Source organism: Dromiciops gliroides, chromosome 3, assembly GCF_019393635.1.
Source record: "Dromiciops gliroides isolate mDroGli1 chromosome 3, mDroGli1.pri, whole genome shotgun sequence".
In the NCBI taxonomy this organism is placed as follows: Eukaryota; Metazoa; Chordata; class Mammalia; order Microbiotheria; family Microbiotheriidae; genus Dromiciops; species Dromiciops gliroides.
In genome coordinates, this window is record NC_057863.1 from 194,231,345 (window position 1) to 194,252,087 (window position 20,743).

At 33.2% G+C, this 20,743-nt stretch overlaps 1 protein-coding gene across 1 annotated transcript; it reads right to left on the reverse strand.

Annotated features, from left to right (window-relative positions):
• Positions 1-17,678: 17,678 nt before the first annotated feature.
• On the reverse strand, positions 17,679-20,495 carry LOC122751820 (shieldin complex subunit 2-like). The gene is given in 3 exon segments (XM_043998985.1): positions 17,679-19,209; positions 19,212-20,104; positions 20,183-20,495. Coding segments are annotated over 3 exon segments (2,655 nt in total). The 3' UTR covers positions 17,679-17,760.
• Between the last annotated feature and the right edge of the window lie 248 nt (positions 20,496-20,743).

A 20,743-nucleotide genomic window follows, 5' to 3' on the forward strand; every position in this document is an offset into this window, starting at 1 on the left:
TAGTGTTCCATTTTTTTTCCCACAGCTTCTCCAGCATTTATTATTTTCCTTTTTTGACATATTATCCAATCTGACAGGTATGAGGTGGTAGCTCAGAGTTGTTTTAATTTGGATTTGTCTAATCAATTGTAATTTAAAGCATTTTTTTATGTGACAAGAGATAGCTTTGATTTATACATGTAAAACTGCCTATTCATATCGTTGTTTTTTTTTTTTTTTTTTTTTTTTGTGGGGTAGTGGGGGTTAAGTGGCTTGCTCAGGGTCACACAGCTAGTGTCAAGTGTCTGAGGCTGGATTTGAACTAAGATACACCTGAATCCAGGGCCGGTGCTTTATCCACTGCACCACCAGCTGCCCCCCTTATTCATATCCTTTGATTATTTCTGAACTGGGGTATGACTTGAATTCTTAAAAATTTAATTAACTCCATGTATATTTTAGAAATGAGGCTTTTATCAAAAATACTAACTGTAAAAATTGTTTCCCAGCTTTCTGCTTCCCTATTTTTTTTTTGGCAGGGCAATGGGGGGGTAAGTGACTTGCCCAGGGTCACACAGCTATTAAGTGTTAAGTGTCTGAAGCTGGATTTTAACCCAGGTACTCCTGAATCCAGGGCCGGTTCTTTATCTACTGCACCACCTTGGCTGCCCCCTCTGCTTCTCTTCTAATTTTGGCTCCATTGCTTTTGTTTGTACAAACCTTTTTAATTTAATGTGATCAAAATGGATGATCTTGCATTTAATAATATCCTCTATCTCTTGTATGGTTATAAATTGTTCACATCTTCATAGATCTGAGAGGCAAACTTTTTGTTCCTTTCCTAATTTACCTGTGGCATCTCCAGATATGTCTAAATCATAAATCCATTTTGACCTTATTTTCGTATACAGTTTAAGAAGTTGATCTATGCCTAGTTTCTGCTATACTATCTTCCAGTTTCCCCAGGAGTTTTTATCAAATACTGAGTTCCTATCACAGAAGCTGCAGTCTTTGGATTTATCAAATAGTAGATTAGTATAGTCATTTACTATTGTGTCTCCAGTGCCTCACCTATTCAATTGATCTACCACTCTATTTCTTAGCCAGAATCAAAGAGTTTTGGTGACTGCCACTTTATAGGATAGAATCAGATTTGGAATGGCTAACCCACCTTCCTGTGCATTTTTTTTATTAGTTCCCTTGATATTGTTGACCTTTTGTTCTTCCAGGTGAATTTTGTTATTATTTTTCTAATTATGTAAAATAATTTTTAGGTAGTTTGATCGGTATGCCACTGAATAAGTAAATTAATTTAGGTAGAATTCTCATTTTTATTATATTAGCTTGGCCTATCCATGAGCAATTTATATTTCTCCAATTATTTAGATCTGATTTTATTTGTGTGAAAAGCTTTTTGTAATTGTGTTCATAGAGTTCCTGGGTTTGTCTTGGCAAGTAGACTCCCAAGTATTTTATATTGTCTACCATTACTTTAAATGGAATTTCTCTTTCTATGTCTTGCTGCTGAGCTTTGTTGGTCATTTATAGAAATGCTGATGATTTATGTTGATTTATTTTATATCCTGCAACTTTGCTAAAGTTGTTAATTTTTTCAAGTAATTTTTGAGTTGATTCTCTAGGATTCTTTAAGTATATATCACCATATCATATGTAAAGAGTGATACTTTTGTTTCCACCTTGACTATTCTAATTCCGTTAATTCCTTTTTCTTCTCCTATAGTTAAAGCTAACATTTCTAGTACAATATTAAATAATAGAGGTGATAATGGACATCCCTGTTTCTCCCCCTTCCCTGAGTCAGTAAGCAATCACATATAGGTTATACATGCATGATTATTTAAAACATTACCATATTAGTAATTTTGTATAAGAAAACCTGAATAAAAGAAAAAATAAAAGAAAGTGAAAAATACCATGCTTCAGTGTGTGTTCCATCAATAGCAGTTCTGTCTTTGGAGGTGGATAGTATGTTTTACTGATAGTCCTTTGGGATTGTCTTGGATCATTGTTAAGTGAGAATAGTTAAGTGTTTCACAGTTCTTCATTAAACAATATTGCTGTCTCTGTGCATAAGGTTCTCTTAATTTTGCTCATTTCACTATACATCAGTTCATCCAGCTTGTCATTTCTTAGAACACAATAATATTCCATCACCATCATATACCGCTTCTTGTTTAGCCATTCCCCCATTGATAGGCATTCCTTTGGTTTCCAGTTCTTAGCCACTGCAAAAAGAATTGCTATAAACATTTTTTTGTACAAATAGATCTTTTTTCTCTTTTGGGGGATGTATTTGGGATATAAACCTAGCAGCATTATTGCTGGATCAAAGTTCTATAGTCCCTTGGGCATAGTTTCAAATTGCTCTCCAGAATGCTTGGATCTTTTCTCAAATCCACCAACAGTGGATTAGTGTCCTAGCTTTCCTACACCCCCTCCAACATACAACATTTACTATCATTATTATATTTGCCACTCTGATAGGTTTGAGGTGATACCGTAGAGTTGTTTCAAGTTGAATTTATCTGATAGATAGTAATATAGAGCATTTTTTCAAATAATTATAGATAGCTTTGATTTCTTTGTCTGAAAACTGTCTTTTCCTATCTTTGACCATTTATCAATTGGGGACCAACTAATATTTTTTATATATTTGACTCATTTCTCTACATATTTGAGAAATTAGGCCTTTATCAGAGATAATTTGTTTTAAAAGATCTTTCCTAGTTTTCTGCTTCCCTTGTAATATTGTAGATTTACTATTGTGTCTCCAGTGCCTCACCTATTCAATTGATCTACCACTCTATTTCTTAGCCAGAATCAAAGAGTTTTGGTGACTGCCACTTTATAGGATAGAATCAGATTTGGAATGTTTTAAAAGATCTTTCCTAGTTTTCTGCTTCCCTTGTAATATTGGTTATAATAGTCTTGTTTTTGCAAAGGTTTCTTAATTTTATATTATGTGTGTGTATATATATGTATATATATATGTGTGTATATATATGTATATATATGTATACACACACACACACACACACATATATATATATATATATATATATATATACACACATTTTATTTTTCTCTTTATATCTTCCTTGGTCCTCAATTTGTCCTCTGCTCACAAATCTGACAGAAAAAATATTCCATAACCTCCTAATTTGCTTATTGTATCATCCTTTTTGTGTAAATCATGTACCTACTTTGATTTTATTCTAGTATACTATGTGAGATATTGTTCTATACCTAGTTTTTACTATGATATTTTTGCAGTTTTCACATAGGTTTGTCAAATAATGAGTTTTTGGATTTTTGGGTTTAACATATACTAAATTATTATAATAATTTACTATAGTATAATTTATAAGTGTTCTATTCCACTGATCTACCTATCTATTTCTTAGCCAGTACGAGATTGTTTTGATAATGACTACTTTATAACACATTTTGAGATCTGGTACTGCTAGACCACCTTCTTTGCATTTTTTTTTCATTGATTGTCATGATATCCTTGAACTTTTGTTTTTCCAGATAAACTTTGTTATTATTTTTTTTCTGTGTCTATAAAATATTTTCAATGGTTAATTGGTATAGCACTGAATAAACAAATTAACTTAGGTAAGATTGGCATTTTTATTATACTGGTTCAGCCTACCCATGAGCAATTAATATCATTCCAATTATTTATATTTGTCTTTATTCGTATGAAAAGTGTTTTGTAGTTCTGGTGATATAGTTCCTGTGTTTGTCTTGACTTCTATGTATTCTATATTGGCCACAGTTATTTTAAATAGAATTTCCTTTTCTATCTGTTGTTGCTGAACTTTGTTGGTAATAAATAGAAATGCTGATGATTTATGTGAGTTTATATTCTATCCTGCAGCTTTTTTAAAATTGTTATCAATTTCAAATAGCTTTTTTGTTGAGTCTCTAGAATTTTCTAAGCATAGCATCATATCATCTGCAAATAATGATAGTTTTATTTCCTCATTACCTATTCTAATTACTTTCATTTAATTTTATTCTCCATATCTTTTTTGGTCACAAATTATTCCCCTGCCCGTAAACCTGACAGATAAACGATTCCATATTCTCTTAATTTGCTTATGTGTAAATCATATACCCATTTGACCTTATTTTAGTATATAGTGTGAGATGTTGGTATATACCTAGTTTCTGCCATACTCTTTTCCAGTATTCCCAGCAGTTTTTGTCAAATAATGAATTTTTGTTCCAAAAGCTTGGATCTTTGAGTTTATCATGTACTAGATTACTACAGTCACTTACTATTTCTATCTATTCTATTCCACTGTTCTACTTCTCTATTTCTTAGTTAGTACCAGATTGTTTTGATAATTACTGCTTTATTACAGTTTGAGATCTAGTACCGCTAGATGACCTTCCTTAGTAATTATTTTCATTAACTCCCATGATATCCTTGAACTTTTGTCTTTCCAGATGAAATTTTTGATTATTATTTTCTAGCTCCATAAAATATTTTGATAGTGTGATTGGTATAACACTAAATAATTAAATTAATATATGTAGAATTGTCACTTTTATTATATTGGCTCTGCCTACCCATAAGCAATTAACATTTTTTCAATTGTGTGTATCTGACTTTATTTCTGTGAAAAGTATTTTATAGTTCTGACCCTATATTTGCTGTGTTTCTCTTAGGAAGTAGACTCCCAAGTATTTTATACTGGCCACAGTTGTTTTAAATGGAATTTCTCTACCTGCTGTTGCTGGACTTTATTGGTAATGTATAGAAATGATGATGATTTGTGTGGGTTTATTTTGTATCCTGCAGCTATGCTAAAGTTGTTAATAATTTCAAGTAACTTTTTAGTTGAATTGCTAGGATTTTTAAGTATAACATAATATCATCTGCAAAAGTGATAGTTTTATTTTTTCATTGCCTATTCTACTTATTTGATTTTTTCTTCTCTTATCGCTATATCTAAAATTTCTAATACAATATTAAACAATTGAGGCAATAATGGAAATCCTTGCTCACCCCTGATTGTATTGGGAAGGCATTTAGGTTATCCCCATTACAGATAATTCTTGCTGATGGTTTTAGATGAATAGTACTTATCATTTTAAGGGAATCTCCTTTTATTCCTATGCTCTCTAGGGTTTTTCATAAAATCTGCTACTTGATTTATTTATTAATTTAATGGTTTTCTTACTTTCAATTTTATTAATCTCTCCTTTTCAGGATTTCCAACTTTGTATTTAATTCAGGATTTTTAATTTTAAATTTTCTAGTTTTTTTCAGTTGCATGATCAATTCATTGATCTGCTTTTTCTCTATTTTATTGATGTAAGCAGTTAGGCTGCTTTGTCTGAATCCCATAAAATTTTTTATGCTCTCTCATCATTGTCATTTTCTTTAATGAAATCATCAAGTGTTTTTATGATTTGTTTTTTGACCCTCTTGTTTTTTAGGATCAGATTATTTAATGTCCAGTTGATTTTAATCTCTCTTTTAACTGTCTGTTATTGAATGTAATTTTTATTGACTTATAATTTGGAAAGAATATGTTTACTACTTCTGCTTTTCTGCATCTGTTTCTAAGGCTTTTATGCCCTAATACATGGTCAATTTTTGCATATGTCCCTTGTACCACTGAAAAGATGGTATATGCCTTTCTATTCTCATTCAATTTTCTCCAGAAATCTATCATATCTAAGTTTTCAAGAATTTTTATTAATTTCTAAATTTCTTGTTTATATTTTGGTTAGATTCATCCAGTTCTTAGGATATATTTTTTTTATTATCTATTTCCTCCTTCAACGCATTCTTCAACTTTTTTTTCAAAAATTTAGATGCTATAATATTTGGTGCATATATGTTAAGTACTTATATAACTTCATTGTCTATGGTACCTTTTGGCAAGCTAAAGTTTCTTTCTTTATCTCTTTTAACTAGATATATTTTTGTTTTTGCTTTGTCTGAAATCATGATTGCTACCCCTGCTTTCTTTGCTTCAGCTAAAGCGTAACGGATTCTCTTCCATTCCCTTATGTGTACCCTTTGTGTATCTCTATGCCTCAAATATGTTTCTTGTAAACAAAATATTGTAGGATTTTGTTTTTTTGATTCATTCTGCTATCTATTTCTGTTTAATGGATAAGTTCATCCCATTCACATTTATAGGTATGATGATTAACTGTTTCTCTCCTTGCTATTTTCACCTGTTTATCCCCCCAACTCTTACCCCACACCTTTCCCTCCTCATAATTGTTTGTTATGATCTCTACCTTCCCTAATATCCCTTCCCTTATATCAATCAGTATCCCCTCTCGCTTCTATTATCACTGTGCCTTTTTAAACTTCCTTATAGTGTAAGATAAATTTACTGATTTTGCTATTTGTTATTCCCTCTTTGAGCCAACTTTGGTGAGAGTAAGGTTCAATCTTTGCCCATATTCCTCTTCATTATTACAGTTCTTTCATGCCTCTTTGTGATTGTGTGATTCAATTCCCCCCATTCAATTTCCTCCCTCCTTCTTCTTCCCTGAAATTTCTTTCTTATCCCTTTATTTTGCTTTTTGAGGTGTCATCCCATCAATGTCACCTTATAACCCAAACCTTCTGTCTACATATACTCCTATTCTTATAATAAAGTTATTAAGACTTACAAGTATTATCATCCCTTCAGTATAACCTTATTACCACATCCTCTCTCTACATATACTCCTTTTAAGTGCTTTTGTACTAAAGTTGTTAAGACTTACAAATTTTATGTTATTATGTAGAAATATAAACAGTTTAACCTTATTACACTTCTTACAGACTGACTTTCTTGTTTCTTTTTTACCTTTTTATGTTTCTCTTGAGTCTTGTATTTGGAGGTCAAATTTTTATTCAACTCTGGCCTTTTAATCAGAAACACTTGAAAGTACTCTATTTTATTAAATGTCCATTTTCCCCCTAAAAGGATATATTCAATTTTTCTGGGTAGGTGATTCTTGCTTGTAAACCCAACTCTTTTGCTTTCTGGTGTTATATTCCAAGCCCTGCAATTCTTTAATGTGGAATGGCCAAATACTATGTAATTCTGACTGTAGCTCCACAGTATTTGAATAGTTTCTTTTTGGATGCTTGCAATACTTTTTCCTTGATCTGTGAGCTTTGAAATTTAGCTAAGATATTCTGGGGAGTTTTCATTTTGGGATCTCTTTCAGGCAGTGATAGGTGGATTCTTTCAATTTCTATTTTGCCCTCTGATTCTAATATATTACAGCAATTTTCTTTGATAATTTCTTGAAAGATATCATCTAGACTATTTTTTATAATGGCTTTCAGGTAGTCCAATAATTTTCATATTATCTATCCTGGATCTATTTTCTAGGTCAGTTGTTTTTCCAATTAGAAATTTCACATTTTCTTCAACTTTTTGATTTTTGAATTTTTTATTGGATCTTGATGTCTCATAGAGTCATTAGTTTCAATTTCAATTCCAATTTTGAAATAATTATTTTCTTCAATGATCTTTTATACTTCCTTTTCCATTTGGCTAAATCTGTTCTTAGGGAGTTATTTTCCTCAGTACATTTTTGTATTTCTTTTTCATTATTCTCTTGCATTGCTTTTATTTATTTCCCCAAGTTTTCTTCTGCTTCTATAATTTGATTTTTAAAGTCATTTTTAAGCTGTTCAAGGAATTCTTTTTTGTGTCTGAGACCAATTTACATTTTTCTTTGAAGCTTTACCTCCAGACATTTTGTTATTATTGTCCTCCTCTTTGTTTATGCCTTGTTTTTCCCTATCACTGTAGTAACTGTGAATAGTCAAGCTTTTTTTTTTTTTCTTGATGGTTTTTATGAGAGAGTTGGCCTCTATTACTGTACTGTCCCAAGTTTTTGTGTTGAGACTCTTGGTCTTATTGGTGGATTTCACTGGGCTTCAGAGCTTAGCTTCTTGGTTTCTCTGTAGAGTAAACTTCCATTCTGATTGGTATTGAGGGGTTGTTTTTCCCTGGCTGTGGGCTTACCTTCTTCAGGGGTGGTGTCCTGGTGCTGGGTTGCAAAAGTTAACAAAGTCTTTCTGGTGGATAGCCTTGGAAGAGTTATCTTGTTGCCCAAGCTCTAGTTCCCTGCTGGTGGTTTGCTCTGTTAGCAGGGCCTCTCTGTTAGCAGGCCCTGGAGGAGTAATTTTGTTTCCAATATGCCCAAGTGTAGAGGTATTTTTGTTGGGTTACTGTGGTAACAGAGTCATTCTGCTAGCAGTCCCTGGAAGGGTAAGTTTTTTGTGATCTGCTGAGGATTGGATCCCCCTGATGCTGGTTTACCCTGGAAAGAGTCTCTCTGCTGGGAGGTCACAGAGGAAAGAAACTGATGTTGACCAGCCTTGGTCAACAAATCCTAGAGGCCACATTAGTAACTCCAGGGGCAATCCAAACCCTTTTTACTGAGTCCACAATTTCTTGTGTGCCAAAATATCCTTTTCTGTGAATAAATAGGCATACCTGATGGTAGAAGCTTCCCCTCCAATGTCACCCAGACCCCACTGACTTCTTTAGCCTTGAATTTCTTTTTCTAGTTCTCTACTTCAGACTTATCATAAGTAAGAGAAATGGAAATATCATCATCAGAAGAGAGGTTAAATACATGTTCAGTGGCCTCCAAAGAATCAAGTATAGCAGCAGTGTCAGCTTGGTCATTCTTTTTTGAAACAGGGTTGCTTTTCCCCATATGATCGGGACAATGAAAAATAGCTAAAGCAGATGGGAATTTTAAGGCAGATAGGGGATCTTTAGTAAATTCTCCATTAGCAATAATTTTGACAGCAGAGGTTAAAAATCTGCTCTGCAGCCATAAGATTCCTACAGCATGGCAGACTCTGAATGTATATCTGGAATCAGTGTAAACAGTAGCACATTTTCCTCTGGCTAGAGAACAGGCTTTCGTGAGAGCCACAAGTTCAGTAGCCTGTGCACTAAAATGTTAAGGCAGAGAAGCTGCCCAGATAATATCAGAAACTACAGGAACACTTGTATAGTGGGTTACCTCATGTATAAAAAGAGGATCCACCAGTATAGAAAATAAAATCAGGGTTCTCTAAGGGTGTGTCAAAAAGCTCATCATGCAGTTTCTCAGCTATGTCAACTAGGGAGGTACAGTCATACAAAGGCTCCCCTGAGAGTGGCAGGTAAGGGAGTAGTATTGCTGGGTTAAGGACTGTACAATGCTTATAGTGATTCTCTCATTTCCTAGCAAGGTTACTTCATATCTAGTGAGGCTTTGATATGAAAAAGCCTGTGTCTTATAATGCAGTAAGAGAGCCTCAACTTCATGAGGGCACTGCATGATTAGAGGGTTACCTAAGACCAGATAAGAGGCTTTTTCTATGAAAAGAGCAGTAGCCACCATGGCCCAAAGGCAAGGTAGCACTCCAGCAGCTATGGAATCAAGTTGAGTAAGCTCCTGGGCTCTAGACAGGTCCTAATTTTTGATTTAGGAGCCCAGAAGCCACTCCTCTCCATTCATATAAAAAAGAGCAAAAGACTTACTGTAATCTGGGAGTTCTAGTGCAGGTGCTGATAACAAGGCCTGTTTTAATTCTGTTATAGCTGAAAGATGCTGGGAATCCAGCTGTAAAGGTTCTGGGACAGAATTTTTGGTTAGAGATGTAAGAAGCTTAGTAATTTCACCCAAAGAGGGTATCCATTGTCTGTAATATCCAGCTGCTCCCAGAGTAGCCCTTAGCTGCTTCTTAGTAGAGGGAACAGAAAGTTGTTGAATAGTCTGGACACGCTTAGGAGAGATGGATCATGTGCCAGCAGCCAAAACAAAACCCAAATATTCCACCTGAGGTAGCCACCATTGTACTTTGAATTTAGAGACCTTGTGCAGCTCTAATAACAGACGTTGGCTGTCTTCCTGTCAAATCTCAGCATTAGGTGCAGCCAGGAGTAAGTCATCTACATTTTGGACTAAATTGGAACCTTTAAAAGTAATGTACTTGAAGGTGGTCCTTGAATCATGACATGACTTCATCTTTTGAATGACTGCACTTGTATAACCTACCTCAAACTTATTTTCTTCTCAATGGGGAGCAAAGCTTTGGAACTCAATTTTAAAAAATGCATGTTAATTTTTACATGTAATTTAAAAAAATATTTAAAGTAGAAAAAAAGAAAGATATACTCTCTCAAAACCTTGAGTTTCAGTGCTCTTAAAAGGATATTTAGAGCATTGTTCCATACTTTTGAATCCATCCCATTACCTACACTTTCTCTTAATTTTGCTACATGTCTTTTTCAAGGTGATTTTTTTTCCTGTGGAGGATAGAGTCTATGAAAGAGTCCTTTGCCTAAACACCTCAAAGTCTAGTTGGAGAACCATAATATAGACATATTAAAATGTGACATAATAAAAAGCAGCTTGTGTTATGGAGATAATGTGGTACAGTGGCAAGTGCACTGAAGAAAGAGTCAGAATATCTGGGATTTGGTCCCAGCTCTAGCAATCAAGAACTATGTATCCATGAAATTTGCCTACTCCTCATTTTTTACATCCAACTTATCCTTAGCTTTGATATCTATAAAATAAAGGATTATTATCTTTTTGGTGTCTACAAGCTCTAGCAATATTTAAATTTGAGAATCTATTTCAAATGTTAAATGAGTCATTAATTATGTGACTTTAGGAATCATAAAATGAGAGGAATACTTGATCATTTTTCCTTCCCCATGGTTCAAAAGCATCTCCAGATATGGTAATTTAGTATCCACATTAAGGAAGGAAAAGAGAGAAAATATATTTTCATGTAAGATGTATTAGATGATAATTTATACAGCGACCAAGGTCCCAAGAAAAGTAGAGATAGGAGGGTTGCTCCAGTACTCCAAGTCTGCATCCAGATTGTGATGCTGATATGCCAGCTGGAAAAAATGGCTTATCAGCTTTTGTCTTTTTATATAGAAAAGTTCCAAGTCTGACATGTGTTAGCAAAGCTTTTCAGGCCTTCCAGGGTGATGAAAGATGTGGAAACATGATAGTATCTGTTAACTCTTTTTCCAGATCTACCTTTTGGTTTCTTTGAGTATTGTAATTGCAGAAGAGGGAGAAAACCAAGTGAGAAGAGAACATGACTCATTTCATGGCTAACTTTATGTTTTTGTATCATACTGATAGTCTTCTCTACGTGGCCTTGGCCAGACTTTCCCTTGAGTGGATAATCATGGGCTCTTATAAAGAACAAAAGTACTAAAGTTCATTAATGCACCGAATTTCTGATTTAACTCCATTTTTCTAAGCTGTATCCAAACTATAAAGCATGACTAAAATTTCAGTGAACAGGCAATCATTTAATCCTTCACTAATTGTCCTTCATTGGAAATTTCATTATATTGCTAAATCTTGAATCTATGAGATGGGCCAGCAAGTAATATAGCTTGAAAAATTCATATCTCTAGTTGCACATATAATAATTTTATAGCAGTTCAAGGAAAGAATGTGTTTAGAGAAGATATTTAAACTTATTTTCACATTCCATATACATCATGTGGGGGCATATTTTATTTCATTTATTATTCTATTGTCAGTATTAGACCTTGACTGAAAAATGAATGGCATAGCCCGGAGGTAGCCAAGACCCAGTGATTGGAGATGCTCACTGGGACGTGACATTGAATTAGATAATAATAGATCCTAGCCTTCAACTATAGGCGGACATTTGCACAGTAAAATGGATTTTCCAAGAAGTTTGGAAGCAATTGAAAAGTAGGGAGTCCAATCAGTTGGGTGGCTGGGGTTGAGATAGAAGTTATGGGCCCAGCAGTGGGTAGTGTGTGCCAGTGGTATGATGCAGAAGTTTATTAGCATACAAGAGACAACAATCCCAAGCAGTAAACAATTTGTATCAGGAGTCTATCAGTCAAACAGATGGAAGCATGGTAGCAAGGGAGTCTGGCAATGTACAATGGCAGAGAGCCAGGAAGACAAGAGGGAAGCATCAAGGCATTCAAGAAGTAGGTCTCAGGGACAGAGCTGTAGTCCACAGGAACATTGGGGAAAGTAATGCAGAGCCAAAGACCTGGAAGAACAAGGTACTAAAGCAGGGAGAAAGGCTCAAGGAACATGATAGGAACCTTATTAGCTCTAGCTGGGGTACCCATCTCCCCAAAATGATTATTTCTAGTCCAGTGTCTGAAAAGAAACATTTAAAACATATGCATATTGAATCCTAAAGTTGACCATGATGAAAACTGTATCATCTATCTCTATCTCTATCATCTTTGTCTGTATCTCTATCATCTCTCTATATCCCCATTCCCTTTCCTTCTCCCTCTCCCTCTTCCCCCCCTCTCTTTTTCTCTGTCTCTCTCTCTCTCTCTCCTGGCTGAAAACTCAGAGTAACACATTTAGGTCTATCTGTTTCTATATCAAATAATTTAGGAAATAGAAATATTTGTAAATTGATATGGGAAAGACCATTGGTAGTAAAATTTCTAACACTGTGCTTTTTTTTTTTTTTGCACAGCATGCCTTCATTAGTTCAATGGATACTGTCTTTCTCTGAAACACAGATAATTAGTATTTCTACTTCATTTCATCCTCTATAAGTATTAATGTGGTGTCTTGTACTATTTTTTTTTGCAATTTCCAATCCTGCTTTTTAATGCTTCCACCTGATGTGCTTATGATTGCTAATTTTGTAAAGGGGGAATATATAGGTACAGTTTACCTTTGTTTGTGATGATGGATTTGTCCCCTTTGAATTCTTCATTGCTACTTCATTCTGTTTTGGGGAGGCATATTTGGAAAGCTTTATTTAAGTTATTATAATTAAATTATCAATTCTAGGTTTCTCCAGAATAATGAAAATTGGGCTAAGTCCTCAGGTCAGTTGCAGCTTTGTATATTAAGATAGCATTAAAATACACACACACACACACACACACACACACACACACACACACACACAGTGAACCTGGATTGATTGAGGGACTAGAATGATTATTTTATTAAAACACCCAAATGAGGAAACTATCAGTGCAGGTCAAAACTTTTGCAGCATTTAATTTCATATTTTAGAGAGCTACTTAGAATATGTAGAGGTCGACTTTAATCAATCAATAAATCAGTCAACATTTATTAAGCTGCTATGATATGTCAGGTACTTTGATAAGGCCTTGGGAATACAAAAGAATCACACTACTGTCCTTGCCCCCAAGAAGCTTAAAATCCAAGTTTCTCAGAATCATACAGACAGTTTGTGATAGAATTGAGGCTTGAATCTAAGTCTTCCTGATTTTGAGGCTAGCTATTGATCGACCATACCATCCTTCGTCTCCAGTACTTATGGTAACAACATTTTTATGTCTGCTCTAAAGAGAGGTGATATGATGCTGCCCAATTTAAGTCCCAACAGTAAAGGAATAAAACTTGATAGTTTTAAAATCTATAAGAGATTCCTTGTAATTTAAAAAGTTTATACAACTATTTCTAATACAATAAAAATAATAGCATTAATTCATGTTGGACTATCATATATTCTTAAGGTTTATTAAATACAATTTTATTATTAAATGAGTTTATTAAATTCCATAACATAGAATTGAAATTTAGACTAATATGATATTTTTCATTTAATTGAATGGGAAAGGGACTTGCTAGGTGAAAGTTTAATAAAGGAGTAGATTAAAGCTTACATGGAAAGTAGCATATGGCTTTCAAAAATCTGAAAATTACTTGCAAAGTCACAGTTAATTTGCTTATCTGATTTCACTGTCTTTGAATCATAATAATGTAGACTAAGAAGTATAATGGAATTAGCTTGAGGATAAGATCTTTGCTCTCTTGCTACATTGGAAAAAATAAAACCACATGGTTAACTTTACAATTTTACTGTTTGTTTTCATAAGATATATTAATATGTGATAATTTTATAAACTAGAATTGAGTAATATTCTTATAAATAAATCATCAAAAAAATTTAAAAATATCGACTATATCTACAATGTTGAAACTTCACCAAAAAATACAACTAAGACATTTCTAAATTTGCAGCAGCACCATTTATTCATATTTGCTACCAGAGGACTTCAAAGAAAATTTGAAAGGCTCAAGTAGTGATTATAAAAAAAAATACATCTAATACTGTTTGATCTTTGACTGAAATACAATTAGGTAAAATGTATTGGACTACCAGATGGACTATAAATTTTAATTGGTATCATTTCTTTTTCCAATTCATTTTGGTACATGAACATTGAAGCCCAAATATAAAGTATATCTTGGTTTTGAAACTAATAGTGCTGTATCCATATCCTATGACTTCATTCTTTATAAGTTTGCAGAAAGGTCAATATTGTACTTATATTAAATATTGATTATTTCCTTCAGAAATTTAAATTCTCTTTAAACTCTTCCAGGAAAAAATGTTTTTAAAGCTAAATGAATATTACAGACTTTTAAAATTAAATGAATAAGTAATATGATTTTTTTTTTACTAAAAGTATATATGTTGGTATAAATTATTTATGTTTAATGGATAGAGCACCGGATCTGGACTTAGAAAAACCTGAGTACAGATCTGATGATAAAACTTTACCTTGTATATTCTAGATAAGTTAAAACTTCTGTCTCAGTTATTTTTTTTTTCATTTGTAGAATAGGGGTAATTAAAGTCTCTACCTCCCAGGGTTGATGGAATAACATAAGATGATATTTATAAATTGATTAGAAAAAAAGTAAATGCTATATAAATGATAGCTATTACTATTATTATAGTAGAGTATCACAAAACACAAATCTAGATAAATACAATGAGTAATATATGATGTAATATGAAATAGAATACTAGATTTGAACTTGAGTAACTTTGGGATTAAGTTCTATTTCTGAATAAATAGTAAGTAACTCTTTCACTCATTCCAATTCACTTAAACTATCCATGGTAAAAGATATTGTGAGAAAATAAGTATTAATATTGGATTTCTTGGGACTTAGAGGTCAGTCCTTCTCTCTCCTCTCCCTCTCCCCTCCCCCCCACTATAGAAAGCCCAGTTCTTGAGGAATTTCTGCAAATCTTGTCTGGGACAAACCCAAGGGAACAAAAGAAAAGAAGATAGACTCTGATAGGTAATATGTTCCATGTTCTTCAAATTCTCTTGTAATATCATCCTTTATAAATAGGTCATGTATCCATTTTGATCTTATCTTGGTAAATGGCTTAAGATACTGATCTATGCCCAATTTCATTCAGACTGCTTTCTAGCTTTCCCAACAATTTTTGGCAAATAATTAATTCTTACCCTACAAAACTTTTCTTTACACTTGTCACACTTGGTTACTGTATTTGTTTGTTGCTGTAGATTGTATGTCTACTCTGTTCCACAGATCCACCTTTCTGTATCTTAGTCAGTACCAGGTAGTTTTGAAAATTATTGCTTTATAATACTGTTCAAGATATGGTATTACTAAACCTCCTTCCTTTGCATTTTTTCCATTAGTTCCTTTGGTATTCTTCACCTTTGTTCTTCCAAATGAATTTTTATTATATTTTTCTATCTTAGTGAATTTTTTTGTGTAACTTAATTGGTATTGCATTGAATGTGTAATTACTTTTGATAAAATTGTCATTTTTTATCATATTGGCCCTGCCTATCCATGAATAATTAAATATTTTCCATTTCTTTAATTCTGATTTTTTTGTGTACAATTTTAAAAATTGTTTTGTTCATATAGGTCCTGGGTTTATTTTGGTAGGTATATTGCCATGCATTTTATATTGTCTAGAGTTATTTTAAGTAGGGTATCTCTAGCTATCTCTTCCTGCACTATCCTGTCGGTGAAGAAAGCTGAATGATTTATGTGGGTTTACTTGATATTCTGCTACTATCTTGAAACTAATAATTATTTCAATTAACTTTTTAGTTGAGTCCTTAGAATTTTCCATATCATCAGAAAAAAAACAATAGTTTTGTTACCTCATTCCCCATTCTAATTATTTCTATTTATTTTTCTTCTCTTATTTCTAGCATTTCCAATATAATTTTGCATAACATTGATGACAGTGGGCATCCTTATTTCACACCTGACCTTACTAGGACAACTTCTAGCTTATCTTCATTACAGATAATTCCTGCTAATGTTTTTAGGTAAATGCTTCTCATAAATTTAAATCTATTTATGCCAATGCTTTCAAGTGTTTTTAATAGAAATGTGAATTTTACTAATCAAATGTTTTTTCTACATATATTGATATTATCATATGATTTTTGTTACTTATATTATTGATATAATCAATTAGGTTAATAGTTTTCCTCATGTTGAACCAAATCGGGCATTCCTGGTATGAATCTGCTTGATCATAATATCTTGTTGCAATATTGTTGCTAGTTTTATTGAGGATTTTTGCACCCATATTGATTAATGACATTGTTCTATCATTTTCTTTATTTTTACATTTGCTGGTTTAGGTATCACTATCATATTTGTTTCATAAAAGGAGTTTGGTAGCATGCTTTCTTTGCCTATTATTCTAAATTATTTAATATTGGAATTAATTTGTCTTAAATTGGTTTATAGAATTTGCTTGTAAATCAATCTGTTTCTAGTGTTCTTTTCTTAGGAAGCTCCTTTATGGCCTTTCTTTTTCTGAAATAGGTCTAGACAGTTTATATTTTTGTAAATATTCTTTCACTTCACTTAAGTTGTTAAATTTATTGGTAAATAATTGGGCAAACTAACTCCTTATAATTACTTTGATTTCATCCTTTTTTAGTTATATATTCATCCTTTAAATTTTTGATACTAGTAATTGGTTTTCTTCTCTCTTCTTTAATCATATGGTTTATCTATTTTATTGATTTTGTTAATACCAACTCCTATTTCTATTTAGTAATTCGATGGTTTCTTAAACATAATTTTATTAATTTTGCCTTTAATTTTTAGGATTTCAAATTTAGTGTTTAGCTGGGGAATTTTATTATTCTTTTTCTAGTTTTTTTAAAAATTTATACCCAGTTCATCAGTCTATTCTTTCTCTTTTTTTATTGATATAAGCACAGAGAGATAAAATTTCCTCTGATTACCGCTTTTGGTGTTTCCTAGAGGTTTTGTTAAATTGTGTCTTTATTGGCATTTTCTTTAATAAAATTATTGTTGTTTTTATTATTCATTCTTTAACCCATACATTCTTTGAGACTAGCTTGTTTAGTCTACGATAAATTTCTTTCTATATTTCTATGGTCTCTTATTTAATACAATTTTTATTGCATTGTGGTCTGTAAAGGAATCATTTAATATGTGTGCTATTCACTTTAAAAATTTTTGTGCCCTCCTATATGGTCAGCCTTTGTACAATATACCACTGAGAAAAATGTGTACTCTTTTCAATTTCCATTCAGTTCTCTCCAGATATCTATCACATTTAAATTCTCTAAGATTCTATTTACTTCTTTAACTTCTTTCTTGTTTATTTTTTGGTTAATTAGAGTTCTTTGTTTTTCCATAAAAGTATTTTATTATTTTCCAGTTACATGTAGAGATAATTTTCTTTTTTTTGACAATGGAAAAATAATTTATTTTTTCAATGACTACAAAGTTTTATTTTTAAAGAAGAATATGCTTAAATTAATATTTCTGGAGTCTGCAAATGCACACAATTCTTTTTGTTACTTTTTTTGGACATAAATCCAAGGTTAAAAGTCTTGTTTCTTCATTTCAAAAGACAAATCATTTCATTATATTTCTCCTCCAATTACCAGTGGTTTGGTCTTCTGATCACTTATATGACTATGGAGAGTCACCTTCAAAGTCAGTATGAAAATCCAGCAGATAGAAGTCTTGTTGCAAAGGGTAGCTGTTTTCATCTAGAATAATAAGGCTTTGAATTTTCAGTGTGTAAGCTCTTTCTCTGCTTACTAGCAACGAGTGGCACAGGTCTGCTGCAACCATTCCATATGTGATACCTGAGGATGGAACTACAACTCTGCTTAACCAGTCAGGCAGAATATTGAGAAGAATCTTCTGTATCATCTCTGATCCAAAATGAATGCAAACCTCATTCCTACCATCAGACACAGTCATCAGAGCTGACCTGTAATACAATTTCACCATAGCAAATGGCAAGCAGGTGACACACTGTTTGTAGATCTTGTTCTCATCAGTTTCTAATTCCACTCCACATGTTTTACAGCCTGAATACGTAATGGTGGGCAGACAGGTCAGAATATCCTCCAGAGAAGTGCTGGCATCTAGGATAAACTGCTGGCTCTCATGGGCAGCAAAAGGAAACACTAATGCTAAGATCTGGGCTTTTACTTGAACCACTCCAGAGCGCTTCTCTTCCATCAGGTCAGATAAATGTGAGATCTTCACAAGGTATCTTTCCCTTTTTTGGAAATTTGCTTTAAATTCAATTGCCTTCAGGTCATCCTCAAAGAGACACTCACAGGAGGACCATGGGGTTGTGTGTAATTCTAGATTTTCTAATGTGGGATTATCCAGAGTGAGGAGATACTTAAATTCCCAAGGATGATCCTTCTTTCTTTGAAGCTCTGAGTAGCAGGCTGCTCCAGGACCCCATAATACAAGTGTAAAATGTTGGTCTTGGACCTGTTCTACTATTAAAATAATTTTTCTTTGTTTCTGTCCTCTGTTACCATATACTGTCTCTGTTAGTATTGTGATACTGACAACTTTTAGTATTGAATGGACTAATGTATTTGACTGAAGCTTGTCCAATTCTATATACTGTATACTTTCCAATTTCTGAGGATGTCTGAAAGGGAGATTTACAATATAGGAATGCTTTGAAGAGATATATTCCAACAAATCTTGAAGAACTGTAACACTGACTTTACAGGAGTATTCTTTAGGCTGGACAGATGAGCAACTCCCCAGATTCAGTAATTGACTGGTAAACGTAGACTGTAGGACTGTTTCCCTATCGTGTATAGTGACATCTGTTAGTAAAATTATGTCTCCAGGAAATACTGTTAGCACACCAAAGGCAATGTCACGCCACAGCACAACCTTCTTCTTAATTTCTGATTGGTCGGTTACTGTAATAGTTGCCAAAGGAACTTCACAGCCAGAATTTGGTCCTGTTTTTATGTGTATTTCCTTCACAAGACACGGATGTGAGGCCATAACCAAACAATTATATTTCTAGTTTTTGCAAACACAGTTTTTAAGCAGAGATGTCTTTTTAAAGAACTTGCCAAGCCTAGATACATTTTTTTTTCAGGAAGAGCTTTGGAAGAAATCTGATGGGTATCTGAAGAACAAACTGACTTAACTCTCTTGGGTCCCTAGAGGGATTCTGAGACAGTACTTGAAGGACCTGATTTATCTTCAGAAGTTTAATTTCTTTTAGTAGAAACTTTATGTAAAGGATTTTGTTGGGAACAAATTTTTCTTGTGCTAAATGATTCAATACAAAAATCATCTGTAGGTTGTTCATTAGGAGTTTTGAAAAGTTCTTGTGATCCTATATTTTCTTTGATTCCTTTGTTACAGTTTAAGGTAGTGAGGTTGCTTGTTGTCTCAGGACAATTAGGAATAAAAAGTTCAAGGGAGTTGGCTTGATTTGGTCCATCCACAAAATTATTGGAATTTTCTAGCCTCATTTCCCTACAACTTTCCTTTGGTTCTGGTTTCATGCTTGTAGTTCCTTTATTTAGAAAACTCTGTTCTTTATCCAGGCTTTGGGCTAAAAAGGCTATCTTGCTTGATGTCATAATACTAATAAATTCAATGTCCATTGATGTACTGAAGCTCGACATCTCCCTTATTACTCCTTTAGACTCTGGCTCTTCTGTTATTTGGGGAGAAAAGAATTCCGGATAATGGCTTACTGTCTCATGATTTTTTGATGGTATATGATCATTTTCTGTAGCTTCTGACTCTATATTAATCTGCTTAGTACTGTAGACCAAATCCCAGATACTGGAATAGTCCTGATTTATTGGTTGGGAATTTTTTCTTAAGAGATTTTGAAAACAGGAATTTGATTCAAATTTCTCTTGCTGGTCTGTGATTTCATTATTTTCATTCACAGGATAATAACATGTTCTTTCATTTAAATGCTGTTGAACTTAGCTCTCAAATTTAGGTATTTGTTCATTATAGCAGGCTATATCAATCGTCCTTGAAGGATCACTATTCTGGGATTCTAGACACTGCGTTTCATCAATTGTCCTTGAAGAATCACTATTCTGGGATTCTATACATTGTGTTTCAGGAACACATGTTAAAAAGTCTTCACCATTCCAAGATATAGCCTTACCAGAGTTCACCATGATATGTTCTTTAAAAGGAACTGGAACACTTGCATGGTGGCCTTCAAGATGACCATACCTGCATGCTTTGGCATTAACAGTTAAGGAATGGTGATCATATAAAAACTGAGTTCTCTTCCATGGATCGGCATTGGCTGCTGAACAAGTTTGTTCTTGTGATACTGTAGTATTTGATGGAATAATTGGCGCTCCAAAGAAATTGTGGATTTGAGGTATTTTACTCATGATTTCTTAACTTTCTGACCATTAGAAGCTAGGATATCTATCCAAGATGTATCAGTTAACATTGAGCATATATTTCACTCAGGAACCCCCAGGCCACGGGGACCAGGAATAGAGATAATTTTCAACATTTGTTTTTATTTCTAGTTTTCTTCCCTGCTTCTGCCCTCCCTTTTACTTCCCTAAAGAATAAGCTAAATTTCCTTATCCAGATTAATGTATATGTTATTCCCTGTTTGAATGAAATATGA